Raw genomic sequence first — 20,821 nt, 5'->3', positions numbered from 1 at the left:
CTTAAACGTGCTTAAGCTTGGAGCTCGACAAAAACGCTCCGCTTCGGAGAAAAGCGGAAAAAAACGATCAAACTACAGTTTAACCGAATGAAACGTAATTAAGGCTTTAATTAAGCGTGTTTAAACACAAATAATCTTATCTGTTTATTTTTTATTTTTTTTATTCTGAAGGTATGTTTTTATTTTAAAATAATAAATTAAGTTTATAATTTAGATGTTTATTTTTTAATTTTAATTATGATCAAATGTGTATGACAATGATTTGACAAATATTTAACATTTTTTAATGTGTTTTAGTTGAAAAAACAAATAAAGATTGTAATTTTGAGATTTTTATGCTTTCATAAATGTGAGAATTAATGCATCAGACTTAAATTTATAATATTTATGTATTATTTTATCTATTTATTGGTTTGAGATAATTAGAATTACATTAAAGATAAAAAACGTTTTTTCACCCTTAAGTCCATGCTAATCTCGCTTAAACTTGAAAAGCTTGGAGCTCGACATCCGTGCTTCCGGACGTTTCACGCTTTTTAAAACCTTGGTTTCAATACACTCACCGCTAAATATGAGAGTTCCCAACGCATGGAAGAGTACATTCAATGTCAAAATCTTTGAAACTAAAATTTCATGTTAAGGACCTTACCAAGAGGTTGATAATTCTTGGCAGAATGATCACGATTTCTGCTGCTACTGCCGCCGCCGAATTCTTTCGAAACCGATTCCTCATAGAGGGCTGATAAGGTTGCCTTACGCCTTTCCTTGTGCTCCTTCATCTTCTTCATCTGTAACTCCAATGCAACTTTCGCCTTTTCGGCTGCTTCAGCTCTGCTAATGGCTTGTTCTGCTCGGTTCCAAAAATCCCCTATCTTTGAAATCGCAGTTTCCAACTCTTTCCTCACATTTTTCAACTCTCTTACACTTTGATTCGACGTTCCAGCGAGAAGGGTGTCGACGACATCAACATTTTTAATCAGCATCCCGCACTCCTCTGCTGGTTTGGCTTCTGGATCCTTACTCTCTTCCACAAGGGTAGTATCGTTTTTACTTTGCGTTGCCATTTTCACTTCTTCTCTCAAGACTCGATTTTCTTTCTTGGTTTCTTCAATCTCTGAACCCATCTCTTGAAGCGCATTAAATAGTGCGGATTCTTCTCTCTGCCCCCTCGCCTCATTGGCCTCTGATGCAGCCAGTTTGGATCTCGCTTTATGAAGTTCAAAATTTAACATCGCTATTTCCACTTGTGCATCATTCTCTTTTTCTTTAGAGCTCTCCAGCTCAGCTTTTACTGCCTCCGCTTGCTCCCCCAATCGGCCTTGCTCCTCCTTTGTGTTCCCAAGTTCAGTCTTTAGATGTTTAAGCTCTGCCTCAAGTAAGTCAATGTGACCTGTCTGATCTACGATCCTTTGTTCCAGTAATTCCATAGTTTCCTTTACCTTATTTAGCTCAGAAATGGCATCAGATGTGGCGTTTTCCGAGGAACGTTGAAGCGCGTTCGCACGCTTGAGGTCCATCTCCAACGATTCAATATGAGCCGACTTTTCCACTAGCTGGTTCTCCACTTCACGGAGAACATCTAAATCCTTCAGTGCCTTTTCGAGTTTCTCTTCTGCCTCAGCTGAGGCTCTCTCTTTTGAATCTAACTCAGCCTTCTTCTCCAATAATGCATCTTCTTTTTCTTGTTTGATGTCATCAACTTTCGTCTCCAAACCAAGAATCTGCTCGTTTAGCTGTGAAACGTCCCTTGTTAGCTCTCTATTTTTCCTCTTCTCCTCACTTAAATCACTCTGCAGTACCTCAGATTCTGCAACAAAATAATCTTTTTCCTGTCTTAAAGAAGAAAATTCCCTCTCCATGTTAACTAGTTTTCCTTGAGTCGATGCCAATTCGGTACTAAGGACGGTGATCTGCTCTTGAAGCTTCTCGGATTCTGATAGCTTATTCGCCATCATGTTCATAGATGATTCGAGCTCCTCGGTGCGAGCTTTAGCTTCTTGAAATTCGTTGATATAGAAGTTCTTTTGATGATCCGATTTCTTTAGCAACTTGGAAAGCTGGTCGGATACTTTCTGATGGTGATCTAGCTTGAGAAGAGTTTGCTTGTATACGGAGTCCTTGACCTCGCGCTGAACTTTGACATTCACGAGTTCTTTCGCTAGGATCTGGAGTTCATTCTCGGTCTCTGATTCCTTCCATCAGGTAAATAAAAAAAAAATCAATGAAATATAGCTTAAAATGTATTTACCTTATGAAATAGGAATAACTTACTCTCACATCGAGATTAAAATTTTTCGAAACTATCAAACTCAAATAGAATTAGGAGACATTTGCATATTTTTTCTGAGATCAAAGAATGGATCTCTGGTCAATCTTGCCATCAAAAATTTCGTGAAACCATGCAGGAGAGAATTGATTTGTACAGTGCAAATACATATTCTGTATCTACCAAATTTGCGGATTGCCTCATGTAGGATCCAAAGACCCAATCTATTTGGGGTCATGAGGTATACATATTCAAATATGGACCATGCAACTCCAAATACATTAGAGCTACGGAGGTCATGCAACGGATTATTGCTCACTTTTTCAATTTTTGTACGAGTAGACTTGCATGGTCAAGTTTATCACCTTCTAACGTTTTGATCATACTTGTGTTTGATTATATTTTCTGAACGTAACTCACTTAAGTCAAGCAAGTAAGAACGATAATAATGTCACACGAGATTTACATGCAATCTACCCAACCTTACACCTTGCACTAACACAATGGCTAAACATACAAAGAAAAATATGCCAATGCTAAGGTAAGGACAATGTCCTTATGTTGGAAAATATTATTTAATTAAATCAAAACTCAATTAAATAAAAACTTACTTCCTCCATTTTAGGGCTAATTTGTCTCTGCTCATTTGAGTGGTCAAAGAAAGAGACTGCAGATTGAACCGATTTTATTGGTTTTTTGTCAATTTCTCCCATTTTCAAATATCAATTTCTGGAAGAAAAAAAAAATGCAATCACAATGTAATTAATAATCTCCTAGCATGTAGGACTTAGCGCTTGTCGCTTTACCAAAAACTATAACTAGTAGTAATGATCAAACTCAAATCTTTTAAACCGCACAGCAGGTCAAGCATCACGGTTCGATCTCTCTACCATTTTACTTTATTTTCATCGTATAATTGCACAAAAAATTTATGGGGAAAAAAATTCAGAAATACTAAAAGAAAATACAAACTAATTGTAACTGCACGATGCTCACATAAAATTTAATCAGAGAACTATAGAATTTGTACAATTTTACATTAAAAAAATGTGCAAAAAATCAAATTTTCACTCGCAATATATCTGAAAACATAACTATTTTCCATTAAAAAAAAATTAATTGAATATTGTATTACAAACATATTATGGCAGAAACCAAATAAAACTTACTTGAATCGATGGAGTTAATAAAAAAGGATGGAAGAAAGCAACGAAAATGGTATGGTGGTGGTGAGAAATATGCAAGGAATGATTTGTGCCTATTTTGTGACTTTTATTCTATGAAAATACGAAATTTAATGTAAGATTATAGTAATGATCGAGGTGCCATAATTTGTTACAATGGAAGAATCCATAAACTTGAAACATATATTAATATTGATATCATTAAATTTTTCTTGAATGAATCGACAAGGATTAGAAAGTGAAATAAACTATTTCTAAAATTACCAATTGTATCTTCATTTCTATCTCTTCTTGTTTGTTTTAACTTGTTGCTAGACAATTTTGTATACTAAAAAGTTAAAAATTCATCAATTTTTATAAAATAAAAAATAAAAAAATGGGCGTGAGATTATAAATAATGATTCTATTATTTTATATCAGTGTTCTAAAAAGCGGTAGGCGGGCGGTTGTCTAGGCGATTTTTTTTAAAGCTTAAATTCATTAAGTGGTTCATGAGTATTATGTTTGTATATGAAATATATATTATTATAAAATTTAAAATAGTAACAATAAATATATATTAATAAATTTTTATATATGAATCATCCACATCAGTTTACTACTTTACTACAACCGTTGTACAATAAAAATTAAATTTGTTCAACATTTTTTCCAACATAATATATTGATATTAAACCTAAACATCTAAATCTTCTAGTTCATCTCCATATTTTTCCAGTACTTCTTCTGTATCGGATTCAAACTCAAAATCCATGGCTTCTTCCTCCTCTTCAGTCCGATACAAATTCTTCTTCGTGAAGTTCCCTTACATCTTCAACATTTGTCTCAACATCTTCATCTCCACCATCAACAATCCATCCTTGTGCCATAGTTGCTTCACTAGCAAGTAGAACATCCACTCCTTTTTCTTCTTGCTTTCTCTTCTTGTTGATGATCTTGACATTGAATTGAACATAAACTAAATTGTTCAACCTTCCGGTATCTAATCTATTTCTTTTCTTAGTATGGATCTACATTAAAAAAATATTAATATTGAATACATATATAAAAATATATAATAATAAGTATAGAATAATAAATTAAGTAATTACTCCCTCAAAAGTACTCCAATTAAGTGTAAAATCGTTCAACCTTCCGGATTTTTAATTGTAAAATCGTCTAGGCGGCTTTCGCGCTAGGCGGTCCGGAGCGGCCGATTAATATGGTGGCGCCTAGAAATTTCGGTCCGGGCACCGCCTAGGCGACCGATGAATATGATGGTGCCTAGAAATTTCGACTAGCCTAAAATCGGGGCGGTTTTGGACCTCCCAGCGCCTAGGCGCCGCCTAAGCAGTCCGAGGCGGGGATTTTTAGAACACTGTTTTATATAGCTTTTTATATGACGTAAAAACTCACTATCGTTATCTTATTTCTTATTCAAACAACAGTTTGATATAACCTATTAGTTTTGTAGTAAATGAAACATCGCCTGATTCAAGGATTATATTTATTTTAATTTGGTAGAATATTTCTTGTTCTATGAGTTAACATGTTATTTTAATATAGCAAATTAAATGCATATTCTAAGCAGTTATAGTACAACAATATGTCCAATGGTGGAACCTTTTCTATGCTCGATACTTTAAGAATATTCTTTGTTTTTTTTTTTATAGTTGAAACAAAATATAAACAATTTAATTGCAATTGAATTATTTCAATTTTAATTTAAATTATGTGAACTTATTATTATCAGATCACACGATAAACTTTTAAATTTTTTTAAAATAGTTTCGTATGGAATATAATTTGATTTATTATATTTGACAAGATTATATGTAGAGTTGTATATTAAATACATGCAAAAATTTGTGTGAGACGGTCTCACATGTCGTATTTTATGAGACATATCTATTATTTGGGTCATCCATGAAATAATATTGCTTTTTATGCTAAAAATATTACTTTTTATTGTGAAGGTAGAATTGACCCGTCTCACAGATAAAGATTCGTGAGATCGTCTCACAAGGGACCTACTCATTAATAAATATTAACTCAAACATGTAATAGCTATTGAGACTTGGGCTATTTCATTCGTCTGAAATATAAATATTATTTTTTATTATCCATCTGAAATATATAGCCAATGTTTATATTTAGTATTATTTATCATATTCATTAAATATATTAATTATTTTCAACGATTTTTAAGTCTAATAAAATACTCAATAAATAACAGTACAATGAAAAATTTCATTGTGAAATTTCTTAATCCATGTGAAAGTAAAATAAGTATTATATAGGGCTCGAAGTATAATGATATACCAAGTTATTTAATTTTTATTTCATTTATTCAAAGTTTAGGGCTTTCAAAATGGAATTATTAAAAAAATTGAAATTATGAATTTCTTCATTAGAATTTCCACCGACACTTATTATAATAATAATAATTGTTTAAAAAAAACCAAAAACAAAAAACAAAAAACAAAAGTCCTTGTCTTGTTTAGGGGCGCCGTTATTTTCAGTAGCCAGTGGCAAAAGCTCAGATTAGCTGTAATACACCAACTCTCATGGCTTGCGAATGAATGATCCAGAAAGAAGTGAGAGAGAGATCGAGAGAATTAAGACACACTCGGGGGATTCGATAAGATCTCACATTATTGGTTTGAAAGATCCCATTTTGAAAAACAAAAATCAACAAGAAAAGGCGGAATATGGAGAAAGCTTTGATAAAAGTGGGGAGCCTAAAAGCAAGTACATTCTGGGTTTCAAAAAAAGCAAAAGAAGAGATCTCCAACATCTCCCAAGACATCTCGGTATACCCTTTTCGTTTACCCTTAATTTGTTTTTTGGATTGGGTTTCAGATTTGACCGCATTTTGGTTTGTTTTTAATACGCATGCATATGGTGTCAGTTTAATTGAACACGTTCTCTTTTTGTGATGGATGCTTAATTTTGTGTGTTCGATGAACGAATTGTCGGATTGAGATCTGTTTGGTGATTCTTGGTGAATGAAAGTGTAAATATCGGAAAATGGCATCGACGCTGAATTTTTTATTTTTCAAAAAAAAAATTTCTTCTTGGGTTTTAAAAAAACTTATCAACTTCTAAAGTACAAAAGAATGTAAGATTCGCGGACCTAATCACACCAAGTCACCATCCCTTGAATTTCATCATCCACCCTGGCCGAGGAGAAAACGAATTCCGTCAAAATGGAACGTTTCTTGCGTTTTATGTGGTGAAATCTCAGTGAAGAGATAATGAAGAGGGACTGTATAGTTAATGCTTGGCTTACTCCTTTAAGATTTTATGGTTTGGTCAATGCTATGACGTCAGGATAGATTTTGTTTTTCCCTTTTTTTTTTCTGGAGAATACATGGTTGGATGCATCAAAATATGACTAGTTTTGTATGACATATGTGGAATATTAACAGCTAACTGCAAATGTTTCTAGCGTTGCAACATAAATCGGAGATTGTGAATTGACAAGGTAACACAGTGGTAGGATGTTGGTTATAGAAATGATGAATTAAGAAGAAATTTTAATTCAGAAGTTTATTTAAGAACCCTCCTCATACTATGGATCTTTCTTAATTGTGGGTTATGTTTAGGAACCCACAGTTTATGTACCAAAGTAGTTCCTGTAGGAAAATGTTGTTGAATGTTATACTATCAATGATGTATTGAATGAGGAGGAAGTTATTGTCAGGACTCAGGATGGAATGAAATATAAATAACTGGATTATTCGCCTTTCCTTTAACATCTCTCCATATAAATTAGCCACCTTTGGTTTCATTTATTTATCCGCAGATGAATTGTTGTTTTCTTTCTTTACAATTCTTTTTGCCAACGATTTCTGATCTTCCAGTTTTTCTTGAAAACCTCTCTTCTCGTTTTATGACTTAAAACATGGAAGTGGTGACTAGAATAGCACAGTAGCAATTAGCACGGTTAACTCAGTATGTTTATTCATCAATCTTATTCAGTTGAAGTTCTGTAAAAGAATCGAAAACTTCCCTGCAAGTTTGATTAGATGACCGATTGAAAAGGATATATGTCATGCATATCAACTTCCAGTTAAGATTTGGATGTGTTTTACTCTCTTAGCTCAATTGTATCTATCACTCAGTACTTAAAGACTTTATTGAAGACAGTCTATATTTTCATCTGTTCGTTCTGTTAACTTGAGGTTAGATGACATTCTCCTTGAAAATGCTTTATACCCTGAGTCTTGACTATAATTTGATCTGATGCAGACATTTTCGAGTACAGTCGAAGAGAAGGCTAAATGGGTATTCAACAAGCTCAAAGGTAAGGAGCTAATAAATTTATGAAATTTCCCAACTATGTCTTCAGACTCAACATTGCCAATTCATGTCACTTATAAAATATAGATGAGTTTAAATTTCCGAAGGAATGTGGTGTTTTAGGTAGATTGAAGCAGAGATAAGTTATGGAGAATCAGTTTTTATGCCAACGCATGTTAAATGACTTTACAAAGAGTTAAAGTAACTGTTAGACGAAAATCTTATGCTACACTTGATCATATATAGTTTGCTACAGAGCTTTGATATTTACCATGTGTTCTGTTAGGTGATACAAGTCAAATATAAAGTCAGGGTTTGTACAAGTGATTAATTTATTGTTGATGTAGCAAAAAATGTGTTTTTAAGTGTAGCAAACAATGTCACCCAGATTGGAAAATGAGGTGATATTTGTTCCATTTCCCTAACCCGGATTTCAACAAATGTGGTAATTCATTTCGGTAACACGCCTATCCATACTTGAATTCAGTCGTTTGATGTATGCTAACTTTCTCCACAGGAAAACCAACTAAGTCGCTGCCCGATCTCCTCCGAGAAAACAATCTTCCTCAAGGTCTATTTCCCCAAAACATAACGTGTTATGAATACGACGAGTCAAAATCCAAGCTCATCGTCTACTTACCCTCTCCATGCGAGGTGTGCTTCAAGGACTCTTCCATTTTGAGATACTCAACTCGTGTGAAAGGTACATTATCGAGGGGAAAGCTCTCAGGGATCGAAGGATTGAAGACTAAGGTGTTGGTGTGGGTTAAGGTGACGAGTGTCAATGTCGAAAGCTACAAGTCTGATAAAGTCTGGTTCACAGCCGGGGTGAAGAAATCCAGGCCGAAAGATGCATATGAAATGGCTCGTGATGCCGTTAGAGTCGAAGAATTTTGATGCGAAAAGGATTGCAAGCTACGTATATAGCATAATGTCTATATCCATGCTTGCAACCGCTTATTTTTTATTAACTTCAGTGTTTTGTTTTATGAAATAAATTTTGTTGGAAATTCTTATTCTTATTTGTCTGATGATATGAAGGGCATATGAAATGGATGTCGGATCTGGCTTCTTCTTGTTTTTTTTTTTTTTTTACGAAGTAAACGTTCATTAAAACTGATAAAAAAGAGTTAAAGTACATGTATATTGGGTATGCTCATGACATAGTAAAATAAGAACACAAACGACATCATTATCCCATTACAAGAGGATATCTAATGTGTCACTAGATCTTGGAATACATCTTAAGATTTGAATATTGATTTCTTGATAATTTGGTCAACGTCCGGCTCTTCATGCTCAAATTATAATTTTGAGTCGGTGTCCGAAATAATCGAATTATGCATATAAAACATAATATTTTAGAAAGACAATTAGTTTATATATATAGAGAAGTATTATGATATACATCTAATTGTCTTACTAAAATACTCCTTCTAATATATTTTAATATTTGAAATAGCTTAATAATCTATTTAACTATATTAATGTATTCAATTTAATCTCTCATATCAAGTCTTTTGATTTAAAACTTATAAATATTATAAATCTGGACAACTACTAAAATCTATAGATTTAAAGAAAAAAATTAAAAAGACGAGTCGGGTGTAAGATCTCCGTCTCCGATAGGTTTAAACGAATCAAGTTAGTTCACGAGTTTTATAAACCAATTCAAAAAATATTTGTTTTCACTCGACGTTAATCTTTAATTAGAACCGAATTCGAATAAATTAATTTGAAATTTTTCAGCTTTTAATCGAACTCAAACTCAATCAATAAAACCGATTCGAGCTGAATTTGAGCGTTAAATCTTTTTCGTCCTTGCTCGATTTTCGATATGCTCCAAGCTCGTAGAATATTTCTTTTATCTTATTTATATTATTTATTTTAATTAGAAAATTCCAAATGCCTCCGTTGCTCATTCTTCGCCCAAGTCCCCACCAGGTGCCAGAAAAAAAAGGGCTCGAGGTCTGGCTCATCGCCACCTCGCAAGGAGGAGGAGAGGCCAAAATTTTTCGACTCAATAGCGAAGAATAGGTGCTGGGCCTAAGCTGAAACGGTGCCGCGGCGCCACCCTGACCGCTGGCGAAAAGATAAGCGCTTCTACAACTGTCACGGCTGCCTCTGCTTCGAGTATGACCATATCATTCCCAATTCCAAATGTTCCTTTTTTTTTACTTGGGGCAGGCTGGGTGAAGCATTCATTACTTGGTGTATTTTGCTTTTTGAAGTCTGAAATTTGTGGCAGGCTGGATGAAGCATTCATTATTTCGTATGTTTTGCTTTTTATAGTCTGAAATTTTTCCGTCCTAGCTGGGCGTCCATACTTGTTTCTGATCAGTAATTTAGTCCTGTGTGTTTGGGGGGTTGAAAATTTTCCACCCTGGCTGGTCAACCACACTTGATTCAGGTCAGTGGTGTGATATGACTGCTTTGGAAATTGAGGTATAGTTTTAGGAAAATTTAGGGAAAAGGGAGTTTTTGGACTTATTTTAAAAAAAGGATTCACATGTCATTTTACGTGAATGTCCCTATATTTTAAGTATTAATAAGCTAAAATTGATTAACACTTGTTCACTCTAAACTTCTTCACTTCACTGTAAACCTAATTGCAGTCAACTCATTTGCCCTCGTTTTCCTGTCGACTCAATCGGCGCAACTCAATCGACGCAACCCTTCTTCAATCTTGATTTTTGTTGCGCATCCGAGAAATGGCTGACCAAAATATGGTATGTTCACTTTTATTTTGTTATTTGATTCTGCATGCGTGTGTTGAGGAAGAAAGGGTCGAACCGTCGTGTTGAGGAAGAAAAGTTATTTGATTATCTGTGCGTGTGTTGAGGTGTTGAGGAAGAAAGGTACGCTTGGTCTACCAAGCGTTGGTCTACCAACAGTCAACCCACGCTTAGCATGGGTTGGTCGACTTTTTTTGGTCAAGTTTAGGTAGTTTGACATCAGTTTGTTATTCTAATATATTTGTATCTGTGACAGGTATATTTGCCGAGAAAACTAGACAGGGATTCAATTTTTCGCTGTAAGTTGACACTCGAATCAAGATATAAAGAGATTGCGGAGAAGATTTATCATTACCTCAACAACGACGAGAGAACCCTTTTTTTGGAGCAGTCTCCTTTTGGTAATTTGGTTAGGTATCATAGAGATTTTAATATTTCTAGTCAAATTATGTGGTATTTGATGAGTAATCAGATAGTTGACACGGGTAGTGATGAGTTTTGGATGGTGGTGCGCAAGAGGCCAGTTAGATTTTCTTTGTTAGATTATTGTTTAATAACCGGCCTCGATTGCACTACAGAGCCTGTAGATGTACCAGAGGGAGGTGTCTTTGGCTCCAGACACTTTGCCGGTAAGTCTGAGATTGTTTTGAGTGATCTGGAGGCAAATATGAGTGTTAAAGTGCAGAATGATACTAGTGTAGACGTGGAGAAGTTAAAGATGGCTAGTCTTTACTTCTGTTGTTTTGTGTTTGGTGAGGGGACTAGGAAAAAAACGAATAAGATCGACCCTAAATACCTGAGGCTTAGAGATGATTTGGATAGGTTTAACAGCTATCCGTGGGGTAGAGTAGCCTTTCGTGATGCGGTCCGATGTTTGAAGAAGGACCTTTTAGGGCGATATAATTACCTCACCGACGCACAGGGTCGGAAAGATGTTGATGGCAGCTTCCTTGTCGGTGGTTTTGTGTTGCCTCTGCAGGTATATTATTTTTTGAATGTTAAAAGTGGATTTGTTATCTTTATATCTACTAATAACATTGTTTGAAATTTATGTTACAGATCCTCGCTTATGAGTATTATCCGAGCGTGGCACAAAAGTTTGCAAAGAGAAGAGATGTGGATGGTTTGATGTTGCCCAGGATGTTTCAGTGGGTGACTAACACGTGGCCATCAAACCGTGCCCCATCTGCGGTTGATGTCACTGCAGCCTTTGGTGAATGTGCTATAGATGTAAGTAATATGAATTGATTTGATATAATAACTGTGGACTTAATTTTTAATTAATCTGATACTTTATTAATTAAATGTAGGATTGTCTTGGATTTTTGATTCCTACCCCTGAGGAGCTCGTTTCACCGTATTATACCACCGGGGTTTTTGTTGATTCTGCGCCCGATGCGGTCACCACTCGGATACTCGAGCTCTGGAGGCAGGGTCAGACAGTCATATGTAGCGAGCACCATCTGGAGTCTCCCTCAGTCCAGCACACGCCTTTTGCACATTCATCTCCAGATGTTTCTGGCTCCCGTTCTGGTGATGTCAGTAGATCCAGCTCTAGCACCAGTGCTCCCATGCGTACGGGTCCTAGAGTCCACTTTGGACTCAATCCTTCCCGCAACCCATCACCCTTGGAGCATTGTTTCGAGAGGCGGTTGACGGAATTGGAGGATACCGTTACGTCTATGCGTCTTCAAATGACAACAGGATTTATTGAGACCAGAGCGTGTATCAGGAATATTAATCTGGCTATCGATGACTTGAAATCGAGTATGAATCTTGGTCTCGATGAGTTGAGATCGAGTTTGACTGAACAGATCAGAGCTAGTTTTGCTGAGATGAGGTCTCACATGCCAGTGCATTAGGAGAGAGATTATAGCATAGTCTATAGCAGAGGGCGGAAGAGGAAATCATCCGAGACAGATTTTGGTGAGTTAATTTTATTAATAATATTTATGTTTACGTAAGATTGATGTATTAAAATTGTCATTCTAATTTTAATTTGTTTGATGTATGCTGTTAGGTGTGGATGATAATCTGACTAGAGAAATTGGCAGTAGTAGCCAAGCACCGCAACAATCGTAATTTCACAATCATGTTATATGTTTTAACATGTGAATCACGAAATCAGAGTTATGTTACATTTTAAAAAATATGAATCGTAATTTCACAATCATGTTATATGTTTTAACATGTGAATCGTAATCTCACGATTATGTTACATTTTAAAAAATATGAATCGTAATTTCACAATCATGTTATATGTTTTAACATGTGAATCACGAAATCAGAGTTATGTTACATTTTAAAAAATATGAACCGTAATTTCACAATCATGTTATATGTTTTAGCATGTGAATCGTAATCTCACGATTATGTTACATTTTAAAAAATATGAATCGTAATTTCACAATTATGTAATATGTTTTAACATGTGAATCACGAAATCAGAGTTATGTTACATTTTAAAAAATATGAATCGTAATTTCACAATCATGTTATATATTTTAACATGTGAATCGTAATCTCACAATTATGTTACATTTTAAAAAATATGAATCGTAATTTCACAATCATGTTATATATTTTAACATGTGAATCGTAATCTCACAATTATATTATATGTTTTAATTGACATATGAATCACAGAATCACAATTTACAATTATGTTATATTTTTTCGACAATTTTGAATCTCAATTTCACAATAAAAAAAATTATACAAGTACTAGCAATTTGGGCCGACCTTTGGGCTGGTTGTTTGGGATCGACCCAAAAACAAAATTTATGTACCAAAGGCCGTAACTTTGGGTCGACCTTGCTTGCTTTTGGGGTGTTTTTTGAGGGTCGACCCAAAGTGGTCGACCCACAAGCTTGCATGGGTCGACCAAAGCTCCAGCCTTTGGGTCTACCCTAAAAAAAAAATGGTCAACCCAAACTTTCCAGCCTTTGGGTCGACCATGCCTTTGGGTCGACCCATGGTGCTTTTGGGTCGACCCAAACTTCCCGCCTATGCTTTTATCTTTTGCTGAATTCACCGATGAAAGGAATTCTGTTTTGTTTTCTTCTGCCAACTATCTTCTCTAACAAATGAGGCAACACCAATGGAAAATTAATGTTGCGTGGCCATTCATTTTCTTCCGGAACAGGATAAACAGTCTCTGAGTAAGTCATGCGCCATGACATTGTAGAATAGTACTTTGAACACAGATCATATATATCAATCTTCGCTAACCAACTGGCTGTAATGGCATGAGCACATGAGATTCTATCAATATAAAAAACTCGACATGTGCATCTTTTTGATTCCAGGTCCACTATGGCCGAATGTCCACGGCTCCTCACATCAAACTCCAGACGTCCTAATACAAAAACTTGCATTCTCTGGGCATCAGTGAACCTGCTACGAAGAATCCCCTCGATGGTAGGGGTCAGATTAGTGTTACTTGCAATTGATGCGTGACGATATCGGGCAAACCATGATGAGGCCAGTTTCTGCAAAGAATCTAAGAGTGCAAGGATTGACTGCTTCCTTTCTTCAAGTAGTCTAGCATTGATCGACTCAACCCCGTTTGTCGTCATAATATTGTAACGGGTCTTTGGACAATATGCTCGAGTCCATCTATCAAGTGAATCTCTCTCGTCCAAAAATTACGCTGTCTCAGGATATTTATTCCTAAATTCATTGTATGCAATATCAAACTCGAAAGGCTTATAAATTTTTGCAATGTGCAAAAACATTTCGGTTGCACCCTTCTTTTTGCATCTAGTTTTCATGTTTTGGGATAAATGTCACGTACAATGACCATTATGCGCATTTCTATATACAGTAGAAACCGCATTAATGATTCCTTGATGCCTGTATGAAATTATCACCAATTCATCATCGTATGGTACTACTTCTAACAACTTCGTTAAAAACCAACTCCACGAAGAAGTACACTCGACATCTACGATTCCCCACGCCAAAGGATATTGGTGATAATTTCCATCTTGTGCCGATGCCACCAGTAAAACACCATTATACTTGCCATTCAACCACGTACCATCAATTGATACAACTTTCCGCATACTTCGATATCCTCTGACGCATGCACCAAAGGCAAGAAACATATACTTGAATCGATTTTTCTCGTCGACAAATATGTCTGTTATGCTTCTTCGATTCATCTACTCAACCATGTGCAAATAACAAGTCAATAGAGTAAAACTCTTCATAGGATCACCTTTCATCATATTATCTGCAAGTTCTCTCCCTTTCCAAGCCTTGTAGTATGATATATCAGCATTCATACTATTGCGCATCATCGCCATCACCGTTTTTGGTACAATTGGCACTGGATGACCATGGAAATTATCCACCAACATATCACGAACAACAGCAGAACTCGCTTCACAGATTCTCTTTCGTCTTCCAGTCAAACCACATGTGTGTGTATTGCAATATGTCCGAATAGAGAATGCATGTGAATCATTCTTAATCTTTGAGGTCCAGATTCTCCATTTACAATCAGACACTACACATTTTACGGCGTACACTTTTTGGCTACTTTTAACCATCTCAAATTCAAAGCAAGCTTCCAAACTTATTCTAATTAGCTCTTTTTTCACCGCTTCTCGGTTTGGAAATTCTTGACCAACAAACAAGTTTGAACCATCCGTGAATGAAAATGTGTCATTATCAATATCCACATCCGCAACCAAATTTGCGTCAGCACTTGCAACCACATTTGACTCGATCTCATTTGTGTCATTACGTGCTTCATCATATAACTCGGATGTGTTACTACGATCCACATGCATGGCATCCACATTATGTTCTTCGTCAAAAAAGTCACCGCTGTTATTACAATCCACAGAAACAATATTCAAGTGAAAATAATCATCAAAATGTCTCTGTTCGTTAAAATTGCAATTGTTTTCATCAATACCGTTTCCGTGCACATTATCAAAAACATCAAAAGAAGCAACGCGTTCAATTTCAACTTGAAGCACTGGCCTACTTCTCGGACAACCAAGATACAAATATGCTTTCAAATCATGGTCATTCTCTATGTAAATCGGTTGAATGTTGCACGGCAAATCTATAAGATAACTCAACCTCAAGTTGACAGTATCTTCTAATTTCCCAGCTCTATACAGTTCACTTTTTAAATTTTCAAAATAACAAATATCATCAACTGGAATAGCAACAAACTTTGCATTGGGCCCTGGATTCCATTTATATACCAACTCTTCACTATCGACCGACTTAATTTCGGTTGACCAAGAAGAATTCCTTCTTGGTCGACCAAGACCAAGTCGAACAAGAAGAATTCTTCTTGATCGACAGACTTAATTTTGGGTGAGAAATATTCTTCATCGACGAGTTAATTTTGGTCGATTTCTACATGAAGAAAACAATGAATGGGGTTCGACGAAAATGGAGAAAGCTTACTGTGTTTTTTCTTCAAATACAGACGAATTGGTCTTCAAACACAGAAGAATCGGGCAATAGGAGTAGATTTAGATGTAGATCAACAACAGTGGTCAACTTCCACTTAATGTAATGCGGAAGAAGTAGATGTGGTGGTAACCCAAATTTATGCGGAAGAAGTAGATGTGGTGGTAACCCAAATTTCCCTTTTTTTAATTGGGGAAGAAGAAGAAGAAGTGGGTCGACGGAGAAGAAAGAGAAAAAAGAGAAGAAAACGGTTAATTTATTAAGTTAACATTTTAATTAAGGTTCAATATAATGATCAAGAGTCAACTCCTCCTTTTTTTTTAAAAAAAAAGTCAGAATCCTTCTTTTTTAAATCTTTTTTGTCTTAATCCCATTTTTTTAATTATCCCATAGTTTTATCTTTTGTGTTTTTTTGCGTTTTCTTGGAAATACATATCGCTGGATACTTGATGGATTTTTGAGTTTGTTCCAGCGAAGAACTTGAAAGATTTTGAGAATTCTGAGTGAAACTAAAGGAGTTTTATTCATTATTTGCTGCCTTTTGTGTTTCTGGTGTTGCCTCGAGGATGGTTTAGGGATGGCGCCAGTATAGGCCATCAAGGAATCTGCGTCATATTTTTTTTTCAGATTTTATAATTATTATTTGTTTATATAAATGTAAGTTGCTCCATCAAGTCCTTTACTAAATTTTAGGCTTTCCCTTGGATCCAATGGTACAATGGTTGTTTTGACCATCAATGATCGCCCATGATGAAAAAAATACAAATATACATGGCTGTTTCTAGAGTACTAGTTTTATCTCTAAAATACATAATCAAATCACCCTGCCCATCCCTTGTCAAATTTTGGGATTCCTCATCTAAATATATTGGTCCGGACCGATTCAAAATCTGTGCTCAATTTTGAGACATTGACAGATGAGCTTAAATGTTGTGGCGTTGTGGTGTGCAGGTGCTGAGTCAGTGGCAGAGAATTGCCAGATTCTGCAAACAAGGTGAACAGATTTAAATCAGATAAGGAAGAGGAGATTCAAATCAGATAAGGAAGAGGTTGTTAATGCCCAATTGAAAGGCTACTCTTTTGATGTTAAGTTTACAGGCATGCACATCTTTGCTTTCATTTTGTAATGTAATTTGTCATGTTTTGGATCCAGTTTGCATTCTCTTAATAATAAGTTTCAAGTTCTTGAGACCTGCACAAGACCAATTCAGCTTTATTGGATTTACTCAGTGTGACAGATGGTTGGTTCTTGTGCTTAAGCATGTCCTGAACCCTCAATCAAAAGCTAAAATGCTAATTGTCATATGTAAAGTGGAAAAAATGTCATAACTTGGACTTCTTGGTGGCTTGTTAGAATCGAATATGAGAACTTTTTCAGTCATGCACTGACCTGACCCACTCTTGACTTACTGTCTACACAAAAAGCATATTTTGTTTTGGATGGTCATACAGTCATGCTATTGCAGATAAGGAGCTTGACATTATCGAAATAGCAGTCTATGGAGATGTTATTCGGCCAGGAAATCAATGTCGTTGCCAAACTGTTGCAGAAGTTCTTGGCACATACAAGTCCAAAGATCGATTGGCTTCATGCAGGTTGCCGTATGGTGTAGGCTCCTTACACCAGTAAAATTTAAAATTATTGTGAAAATAGACAAGAATAAAAGGCTCAATATCTTCCAATTCAAATTCTTGCATAATTGTTGGGCATGTACTTGGATTTAGTTGCCTGGACATTGATTTTATAGAAATTGGTTCTTGAAAAACCATCCAACTTTCAGTGACCTGAAAGATTGTGAGCTTATTGTTTTTGTTGCTCGGTATTCTTATAGCATTTGACATGAAATGAACTATCATATGTTGCGTGACTTCATTATGTCGAGGAATTTTTAATGGTCGTCTCAGTGTTCTTATGGTATTTCTTTTTGCTCCTTCAATGATAAGCATTCGGTTCATGGTTGTTACTTTTTTGTTTGTTCCTTATCGGAGATGGCTCTATGGAAAAAAACGAATTTTCAATATCATAATGCAAACCCCGAATTGGATTGATTTCTGCTGAAATATTTGATTTAATAATGCTCCCGGTCCATTTTCATATATTTTGTAGTAGTAGCTGTTAACAAATCTGTATGATTTCTTCTCTCTTTTTGTTTAAGCAAGAATATTCTTAGTTTATTTTTTCTTCCTTTTTTGGGATCTGATTTGTTCTACTTCCCTTTATATTCTCTCCCATTACGTATAGTTTAGGATGGAAAGTAATATTATTCAATTTTCTTCTGTTTCTATCCCATTCTCCCAAATTCCACAGTTTCATCACCTCATAGAGTGATCCTAAACTGGATTGGATCCAGTTTCAAGATGTGGTATCTGTGTAAGATGGCCATTTAATAAACAACTCGAAAAAAAGCATGTAAGAGTTTGCTTTTTTTTGTATTTGCAATGGGGGTTTCTCTCCCATTTGTCAACTTATGTTGTAATCTGTATAAAGGCTGTTAGCCCCGCAGATTGTGCTGCATTGAGCAGCCATGACCATTCGATCCCGAAATGTTTTGGCATTATGCGATGAAAAAGTGGAGTGAGACGAGCTGTCTGGTCTTACATCAACTGAAATCGTGTGCATGTATTTTCGTTCCACTGGAAGCTCCTATGCCCGCTGTTTCGTGTGCATGTATTTAGGCTGAATCAAAGACATTTTTTGACATTTTATTGTTGCACCTTAGACTTTAATTTTTGTACTTAATAGAATTTCCTGGAGTTATTAAAAGTCTATTGATATTTTGAATAGCTATAGACTTTTGTAGAATTTTTAAAAGTCAAGTTTGAATTCTACACGATTTTTTTAAATTCTACAAAAGTTTACATTGAATACCACAAAACATTTATAGAGTATATAAGAGTTTAGATTGAATACCTCTAAATTTTTAAACTCCATAAAAGTTATTTAAAGTTTAGAACCAATACACCCCCCTAATTCTCTTGCTGTAAAGATATTTGTGAGGGCCGGAGAGGAGGGGGTGATCGCCGGTGCCATGAGGTTATACGGACAATGAGTGATTCTTGGCAAGCTTCTAGGTGAAGGGTAGGCGAAGGGAACATGAATGAACCGATCTTACACCGGAAAGAGAGGGATTTCAAAACTGTTCAGGTATAAGATTGTACTGTTGATGAGAGTTTAAAAAGATTTGATAGATACAACTCATATCAAGAATGTACATCTTCTTTTCGGTAACTCATCAAATAAGAACTCCAAAGTTAAGCATGCTTGATTTGACGCAATTTTGGAATGGGTGACTCCCTGATAAGTTTCCTAGGGTACGTATGAGTGAGGACATAGTCACGCTGAAATGACTAGTTTTGGTACATTTGGGATAGTCGTCGAATATGAAACGTTATAATATTCGAAGCTTTTCTTAAAAAAAAGCAAAAATCCCACATGTTTTCACCATGTTTTTGCTTGTCAGTGTTGTATAATTTTTTTTTGAACTTACTATTCAAATCCTGGAATGCTTTCAACGACATCTCTCGTTGTGGTTTATGATCTTTCATGTCCAACAACTCATCGTGGAAATGAACTTGCTTAGGATGGTGCAAATTGGATGACAAAAACTCCAACTGATTACGTATTTGGTGATTCAAGTAGGTTGTTTGCTTATGTGATTCTTTTTCTTTCTTTCATACACATGTTTCTGGTGTGACTTCAATGCCAAAACCATGTGGGACACAGTTTTTTAGGGAAAAAACACAATTCACGTTTCGTTTTTTAAAAAAGAAAAGAAATTCTTGAATCATCAAATTTCATGACCTTGTCCCTGCGGTGATTCTCTCTAACTTTCATCTGTCAAAACTGACCCAAATCGCGATTTCGAGAAGCCTCTTAGTTTGATGGCAGAGCCTATCAGAATTAGGAGAGGTGGTGAGTTCTAGTTTCTCCCACCACGCGTATGAGATTATGGACCCATGATGATCAGAGCTATAAAAGATAAGTCGGAAATTCGATGCGACTCATAGTACAAAACTCTACAGTAATTTACGATAAACTGGAAAAATGTTGGTTGTGATGTTTTTCAGTTACAAAAGAAATTTGAATACATTTCCATTTGAGGGTGTCGAAGGTCCTTCCTCCTTCCCGTTGGATCCGCACCCTGATCTTGGTCACCGGCCAAAAACTTCAAAGAAGAACCTGAAAAGTCTTTGGGTACGCAAGCCACTGGCAATCTTTCCGGTGGATCATTTCTACAGCTTTCCGCGAAAACACAACCACTGATTGTATCTAGAACAAGAAGTATACTGTACAAATACGCAACGAGCATTCCCTCGAGAACCAAGAAGGAACTGAGAGCCATAGAATTATGATAAACCTTTGTTACACGATACTGAAACAATGCTTCAATGGCAGCCAACGCGAAATTGAGAGACACGGCTAATGACAATCCGGTTACGGTCCTGCCTCTTATCAGAAAAAACGCCTTTACAATCATGGTAAATCCTCCTTGTTTTTCCATTCCTGATAACACTAATGCCAGGTTACATGTGATGTAGGAATTAGCAAGAATGATGGAGTAAATGATGGCTCCAGTTGCAGACAGGAGAAGCAGAAATCCCCTAGAAGAAAGGCCTAACACATCGAAAAGATTGAAATATATTAAAAGAATACAGAAACTCGTCGCATTTGCAGATAGCATGACTAATGAGTTCCAAAGTTGCGTGATGCAAAGGGTATTGAAAACTGAAATCCAAGAAGAAAATGGAAATGCTTTTTCAAATTTACGGTGGTCGAGAGCTCGAATAACAACGGATGCTTTGGCAAGGAGGAGGAAAGAGAGGGAAAAGGGAAAGACTAAAAGGTATGTAAAAATGGTTTCAGAGAGTTTAAGGTTGAGAACTGCAAATAGCTCTGATGATAGAGGGAATCC

General features: G+C 35.8%; 2 protein-coding genes across 8 annotated transcripts; both read left to right on the top strand.

Moving 5' to 3' along the window:
• Nucleotides 1-5,955: 5,955 nt before the first annotated feature.
• LOC142553263 (uncharacterized protein At5g01610-like) lies at nt 5,956-8,790 on the top strand. Its single transcript, XM_075663391.1, has 3 exons — nt 5,956-6,242; nt 7,684-7,738; nt 8,252-8,790. Exons 1-3 carry the CDS (start codon nt 6,141-6,143, stop codon nt 8,629-8,631), a joined length of 537 nt encoding a protein of 178 aa, XP_075519506.1. The 5' UTR covers nt 5,956-6,140; the 3' UTR covers nt 8,632-8,790.
• A 729-nt stretch (nt 8,791-9,519) lies between these two features.
• On the top strand, nt 9,520-17,845 carry LOC142553262 (uncharacterized). Of its 7 annotated transcripts, none has more exons than XM_075663388.1 (6): nt 9,520-9,867; nt 10,350-10,463; nt 10,726-11,448; nt 11,529-11,699; nt 11,780-12,395; nt 15,925-17,845. In XM_075663388.1, the coding sequence occupies exons 2-5, from the start codon at nt 10,446-10,448 to the stop codon at nt 12,329-12,331; spliced, it is 1,464 nt and encodes a 487-aa protein (XP_075519503.1). In that variant the 5' UTR covers nt 9,520-9,867; nt 10,350-10,445; the 3' UTR covers nt 12,332-12,395; nt 15,925-17,845. The 7 variants fall into 7 exon arrangements, 5 of the variants coding, with proteins under 5 accessions (XP_075519503.1, XP_075519502.1, XP_075519504.1 ...); XM_075663387.1 differs by lacking the exon at nt 10,350-10,463 and having other exon boundaries at nt 9,520-9,896; nt 16,860-16,957; nt 17,375-17,845; XM_075663389.1 differs by having other exon boundaries at nt 9,520-9,896.
• The last annotated feature ends 2,976 nt before the right edge of the window (nt 17,846-20,821 follow it).

Source organism: Primulina tabacum, chromosome 8, assembly GCF_025594145.1.
Source record: "Primulina tabacum isolate GXHZ01 chromosome 8, ASM2559414v2, whole genome shotgun sequence".
In the NCBI taxonomy this organism is placed as follows: Eukaryota; Viridiplantae; Streptophyta; class Magnoliopsida; order Lamiales; family Gesneriaceae; genus Primulina; species Primulina tabacum.
The sequence above is the reverse complement of the archived record's forward strand: the minus strand, read 5'-3'. Positions and strand labels throughout refer to the sequence as shown.